Here is a 7,053-nt window from a genome sequence, read left to right on the forward strand (position 1 = left end):
CTCCTCAGCCACACATTCATCTGCTCTTTCCTCCTATTCCTACCCTCACCAGCACATGGCACTGGGAATGATCCAGACATTACTATCCTCAGACCTACTTTTTAAATTCCTGCTTAACTTCCAATATTGTCTCCTCAGAATCTCATTCATTCCTCTTGCTATGTTGTTGGTTCCAATGTGTACACCGATCCCCTGCTGGTCTCTCTCCCCTTTGAGAATATTCTGCACTCTCTCCGAGATATCCTTGATCCTGGCACCTGGGAGGTAACACCCCATTCTGACGTCTCGCTGTCGGCTGCAGAAACGTCTGTCTGTGCCTCTGACTGAGAGTCCCCTATCACAATCAATCACTTGGAACCTGATGTAACCCTCATTATATTAGAACCAGAATCCTGGCTGTCGGTGCTACATTCCCCTGAGAGTTCCAGAATCCTGGCTGTCGGTGCTACATTCCCCTGAGAATTCATCACCACCTACATTTTCCAGAGCAGCATACTGTACCTGTTTGTGATGGGGATAACCACAGGAGACCCCTGCACTACCTGCCTTCCCCCCCAACTTTTCCTGGCAGTGACCCATCTACCTGACTGTGTCTTCACTAAAGTGACATTTTTCCATTCAGAACAATTCTTTTTATAAAAATGGCATCTTTGACATTGGAAAATATCCCTCTGTATTTCACACAAATTACAAAATATGGATGCCAAACTTAAGAAATGAGTTGTGAGGGTGACTGGGAGGAGGTGACTCAAAGCTGGATTAAATCCTGGATTTTAAGATCTCTCTTGAAGAGGATACGACAGTCAGAGTTTATTGTGTAAATCCCCAGAGACAGGATAAAGCATGGAAGAAGCCTACGTTCAGGAGGTCTGTAAGCAACACAGACCTGGGGAAAAATAACTAATTAAACTGTTCTGTTCCCTCCAAACTACAGGCACAATAATGAAAAGACTTTCTTAATCTGGGTCAATGAGGAGGATCATACTCGAATCATCTCCATGGAGAAAGGAGGCAACATGAAGAGAGTGTTTGACAAATTCTGCCGGGGTCTCAAACAGGTAAACTCAATGCACCAGGATCCTGCTTCGCTCTCACACATTTCTTGTAGTGTAGAGGAGGGCCATTCTCCCAATGAGTCTGTACTGACTCTTTGAGAATGTTATGCAATTAATCTGACAATCAGATTCCACGATCCTAACCCTCCACAGTCCTTCAACTGATCCCCTTTTTTGCACATGTCTAATTTTGTTTGGGTAAATTTCAAACCTGGTTCAAAGGGACATATGAATCAGGGGAATGGGTAGGGATACATGGTGCCTTGAGCTTGTATTGCTAGTTAATAAGGTCAGGACTGATCTGATTACTCACTCCACTTACATACAAAAGAGCAGAATTAGGCCGCTTGGCCCATCGAGTCTACACCACCATTCAATCATGGTTGAACCCCGTTCCCCTGCCTTCTCCCTATAACTCTTGATCCCCCTACCAATCAAGAATCCAACTGGTTCAATTGTAAATAACTTGGTCTCCACAGTGCCCTGAGGCAATGGTTCCACAGATTCACCAACCTCTGGCTGAAGAAATTCCTCCTCATCTCAGTTCTAAAGGGTCATCCTTTCACTCTAAGTCTCTGCCCTCAGGTTCTAACCTCTCCTACTAGTGGAAACATTTTCTCCATGTCCACTCTGTCTGGGACTCTCAGTATTCTGCAAGTTTCAATCAGATCCCTCCTCATCTTTCCAAACTCCATCAAGTACAGACCCAAACTCTTCAACTGCTCCTCATATAACAAGCCCTTCGTCCGGGATTGTTCTTGTAAACCTCCTCTGGATCTCTTCATATCCTTCCTTAGAGAAGGGGACAAAACTGTTCACAATTTTCCAAACACAGTCTGAGCAAGCTTTATACAGCATTAGCAGTACATCTTTACTCTCGTATTCCCGCCCTTTTGAAGTGAATGCTAACATTACAATTACCATCCTAACAGTAAACTGAATCTGCATGTTAGCTTTAAGAGAATCCTGAACTAGAATTCCCAAAGTCCCTTTGTTGCTTCGGATTTCCAAAACCTTTCCCAGTTTAGAAAATAGTCTATGCCTCTATTCTTCCTACTAAAGTCTATCACTTCACACTTTCCCGTATTTTATTCCATCTGCACTCCTTTGCCCATTTGCCTAGCCTGTCCGAATCCTTCTGCAGCCTTCCCACTTCCTCAACACTCCCTGTCGCTCCACCTATCTTTGTGTCACCTGCACAGCAACGATGTCCTCAGCTCCTTGATCCACATCGTTAACGTATGACATGAATAGTTGCGCCAACACTGACCCCCACAAAACTCCACACAAGTCATTAGTTGGCATCCTCTCTGCTTCATGCCAGTCAGAAAATCCTCTATCCATGCCAGTACCTATCCATGCCCCTAACACCAAGGGCTCTTATTTAGCAGCCTCCTGTGCAGCACCTGGAAATCCAAGTAGGTCACAACTAATAGCTCTCCTTTGTCTGGTTTGTTCATTACATCCTCAAAGGATTCTAACAGATTTGTCAGGCATGACCTCCCCTTGACGAAGCCGTGCTGACTTTGGTCTATTTTACCATGTACTTCCAAGTACTCTGCTATCTCTCCCCTGATAATAGACCCTAAAATCTTGCCAACAATTGAGGTTATGCTAATAAGCTTATAGTTTCTTGTCTTCTGCCTGCCTCTCTTCTTAAACAGGGGTGTCACATTAGCCATTTGCCAGTCTTCTGGCATTTTCTCTAACTCCAGTGATTCCTGAAAGATCACCACCAACGTCTCCACAATTTCCTCAGCCATGTCCCTCAGAATTCTGGGCCGTAGTCCACCTGGTCTAGGTGGTGTATCCACCTTCAGACCTTACAGCTTCCCAGCACCTTCTCCTTACTGATGGCTACTACTCTTTCCTCTGCCCCCTGACTTTCTCAAAGTTTTTGTAAGCTGCTGGTGTCTTCCACCGTGAAGACTGATGCAATGTACCTATTCAGTTCCTCTGCCATTTCTTTGCTCCCCGTGACTACTTCTCCAGCTTCATTTTCTGGTGGTCCAACATCCTCTCTTACTTTTAATAAATCTTCAAAAACCTCTTGTAATCTTATTTCATATTACTAACTGGCTTACTCTCATATTTCATCTTCCCTGCCCTTATTGATTTTTTTTTAGTTATCTTCTGCTAGCTTTAAAAACTTCCCAATCCTTTGGCTTCACACTAATCTTCACCACATTGTGTGCTTTTTCATTTGTTTTTCTGCTGCCCCTGACTTCCCCTTAGTATGCTGCTTCTTCCTTGGGATGTATTTTTGCTGTGCCTCCCGAATTACCCTCAGAAATTCCCGCCATTGCTGCTCCACTGTCGTCCCTGTTCGACTCCCCTTCCATCAACTCTGGCCAGCTCCACCCTCATTTCTTTGTATTCACCTTTACCCAAATGTAATACCATTACATCTGATTCCAGCTTCTCCCTCTCAAACTACAGGGTGAACTCTATCATAATATGGTTACTGCCCTCTAGGGTTTCCTTCACCTTCAGCTCCCCTATCAAATCTGTCCCATTACACATCACCAAATCCAGAATTACCTGTTCCCTGGTGACCTCTGCCAAAAGCTGCAGCAAAAAAACCATTTCGTAGACACTCTACAAATTCCTTTCCCTGGGATCCACGATCAATCTAATTTTCCCAGTCCATTTGCAAATTGAGGTCCCCATGATTATTGTAATTGTGCCTTTCTTACACGCCTGAACTATCTCCTGATATATTTTCTTCCCCACATCTGACTGCTGCTAGGAGGACTGTACACAATTCCCATCAGGGTTTTTTTTCACCTTTACGCTTCTTTAACTGCACACACACAGATTCTACGCCTCCTGACTCTATATCACTTCTTGCTATCAATTTAGTTTCATTTCTTTCAAAAAGGCAACCCTGCCCCATCTGCCCATCCTCCTGTCTTTGATAGGATGTATATCCTTGGATATTTAGTTCCCAGCCTGGATCTCCTTGCAGCCACATCTCTATGATATCCACAACATGCCAATTTCAATCTGTGCCACCATCTCATTTACGTTGTTTCATATACTGTGTACTTTTAAGTACATTACCTTCAGTCCTGCATTGACTGCCCCCCTTCTCATAGTTGTCCCCTTATCTGTAATGCCTGAAGTTAGATTCTTGACACTTTCCATATTCGCTGCTCTATTACTTGTTCTGGAAACTTTAATAACCTCTGCTGAGCCTTCCCCACCCCCTTTAACTTTTTCCATACTTTTTCATTGCAGCTGAACCCACCCAAGTCCCACGAACTCGAACGTGTTTCTCCCACACAAACCTTTGAGCAACATGTTTTTCTCTTTAATTTTGTTAACCCTGTGACAATTAGCTCATGGCTCATGTAATAATCCTGATTTTTAATTTAGCTCCAACCTGCTCATATTCCCTCAGCAGAACCTCTTCCCTCTTTCTCTCTATTTCATTGGTACCTGCATGGGCCATGACAACTGGATCTTTCCCTTCCCACTCCAGGTTTCTCTGCAGCCCGGATGAGATATCCTGAACGCAGGCATCAGGCTGACAACAGTTTTCTCAACCCCAGCCACACTGAACAGGGTCTATTCCCCTGACTATACTATTCCCAATTACAATTACATTTCTCTTCTCTCCCCCTCTTCAATGACTCCCTGTACCATGGTGCTGTGGTCAGTTTGCTCATCCTCCCTACTGCCCCCACTCTCTCCCACACAGGGAGCAAGAACCTGAAGCCTGTTAGACACACTCAAGGGCAAAGGCTCCTTCAGGACTGCCTCCTGGATCCCTCCACCTGCCTCACTGGTAGGCACACCCTCCTGCCCCTGACCATTGACAGAGGTAGTTAACCAAAGGGGTGTGAATGCCTCCTGAAACACAGCATCCAGGTAATGCTCCCCCTGCCTGGAGTGTGGTAGTGTTTGAAGCTCAGCCAGCTCATCACCTCTGAGCCTGAGTTCCTCAAGAAACCAACACTTGCTACAGATGTGGTCACCATGAATGTATTCAAGAGGCAGCTCGGTATAGCACTTGGGATGAGTGGGATCGAAGGTTATGGGGAGAAAGCAGGATTAGACTATTGAGTTGGATGATCAGCCATGATCATGATAAATGGCAAAGCAGACCTGAAGGGCTGAATGGCCTCCTCCTGCTCCTATCTTCTATGAACCATAATGAGGTCCACCAGTTTCCACATACTGCAGTTACAACACATCACCCAGCTCCACATCTCTATTTTACAGTTAGTTCTTAATTTTATTTATAACGTGTAAATGTTTGCCCTATTTACCTTCAGTCTGAAAGTAACCTATAATAGATAGTCAAAATAGTAGCTGTCGCCAAACCTATGGTTTACCTGTGATGTCATTCTTCTGTGCAGAGCCTATAATTCTGGGTTTCAATTTATTCTTACACATTTTACAAATTGTGCAACAAACAAGCAAAAAACACCTCTTCTACTCTGCACCAAATCCTACATTGCCTCCAAATTCCCTAAATAGTGCACTCACTCAGCTATCACTCACTCTGGATGTGATTTCTGCTTCCTGCAGCTTACTGGTCGTACACTTCCTTAACCAGAGAAGAGCTGAGATAACTCACACTTCGGCTGATTGGCTGCTAATTATCCTTCAGTCAGCGTAGTTAACTGTCTTATTAACCTTTCAATGAGAAAACTGAAGTTAAACTTTTAATTTAGAGAAAGAAAAGTAAGATTTACCATTTCTATTCCCACATTGCCTACAAATTCTTCAAACTATATACTCGCTCTGATTGCATCTCACTCTGGATGTGATCTCTTCTTCTGACCTTAAGCAGCTTACTAGTTCTAAGAAACACTGAAATGGAAAATAATCTATCCACCCCTGCTGTAAAAGGCTTCTGATAAAACTTTCTTTCGAGGAGGAGAGTTCCGAAGACTCACAACCCTCTCCAAGAAAAAAAGTTCTCCTCACCTGTTTGAAATAGGCAACCCCATATTTTTAGACAGTGATTCACTTTTCTGGATATTTCGTGAAAGAGGAATCATCCAGTCTACATCCTTACTGTCCCCTCAAATATTTACGTTCCAGTCAAGTCACCTGTTCTTCTGAACTCCAGCTTAGCTAAACAATTCTCTTCTCGTGAAGCAACTCATTCCAGGTATTGGTTTAGTAATCTTCATCTGAACAACTTCCAATGCATTACATCCTTCCTTAAATCAGAAGACCAATGCTATACACAGTCCTCCAAACATAGTCTCACCATTACCTTGTGTAACTAAAGCATAACCTTCTGACCTTTTTTATTTTATTCTCCTTTGGCAATGAACACAGAACATTACAGCACAGTACAGGCCCTTCGACAATTGATGTTGTGCCAACCTGTCATACCGATCTGAAGCCCATCTAACCTACACTATTCCATGTATGTCCATATGCTTGTCCAATGACGACTTAAATGTACCTAAAGTTGGCGAATCTGCTACCGTTGCAGGCAAAGCATTCCATTCCCTACTACTCTCTGAGTAAAGAAACTACCTCTGACATCTGTCCTATATCTTTCACCCCTCAATTTAAAGCTATGCCCCCTCGTGCTCGCCGTCACCATCCTTGGAAAAAGGCTCTCCCTATCCACCCTATCTAACCCTCTGATTATTTTATAGGTTTCAATTAAGTCCCCTCTCAACCTTCTTCTCTCTAACGAAAACAGCCTCAAGTCCCTCAGCCTTTCCTTGTAAGGCCTTCCCTCCATACCAGGCAACATCCTAGTAAATCTCCTCTGCACCCTTTCCAAAGCTTCCACATCCTTCCTATAATGCGGTGACCAGAATTGTACACAATATTCCAAGTGTGGCCGCACCAGAGTTTTGTACAGCTGCAGCATAACCTCTTGGTTCCGGAACTCGATCCCTCTATTAATAAAAGCTAAAACACTGTATGCCTTCTTAACAGCCCTGTCAACCTGGGTGGCAACTTTCAAGGATTAACGACTGAGGACGTTCTCCTACTTTCCTCATTGTTTGCTGTACCTGCA

At 43.9% G+C, this 7,053-nt stretch overlaps 1 protein-coding gene across 7 annotated transcripts in view; it reads left to right on the forward strand.

Moving 5' to 3' along the window:
* Positions 1–7,053, forward strand: part of LOC125446801 (creatine kinase U-type, mitochondrial-like) — a 50,265-nt gene that overhangs the window by 35,679 nt on the left and 7,533 nt on the right. For all 7 annotated transcript variants that reach the window (XM_048520637.2, XM_048520634.2, XM_048520631.2 and 4 more), the window contains exon 7: positions 935–1,058. In XM_048520637.2, the coding sequence (XP_048376594.1) occupies positions 935–1,058 (124 nt within the window). The remainder of the gene's footprint in view (positions 1–934; positions 1,059–7,053) is intronic.

The sequence above is a fragment of the Stegostoma tigrinum genome, chromosome 36 (genome assembly GCF_030684315.1).
Source record: "Stegostoma tigrinum isolate sSteTig4 chromosome 36, sSteTig4.hap1, whole genome shotgun sequence".
NCBI classification, from domain to species: domain Eukaryota; kingdom Metazoa; phylum Chordata; class Chondrichthyes; order Orectolobiformes; family Stegostomatidae; genus Stegostoma; species Stegostoma tigrinum.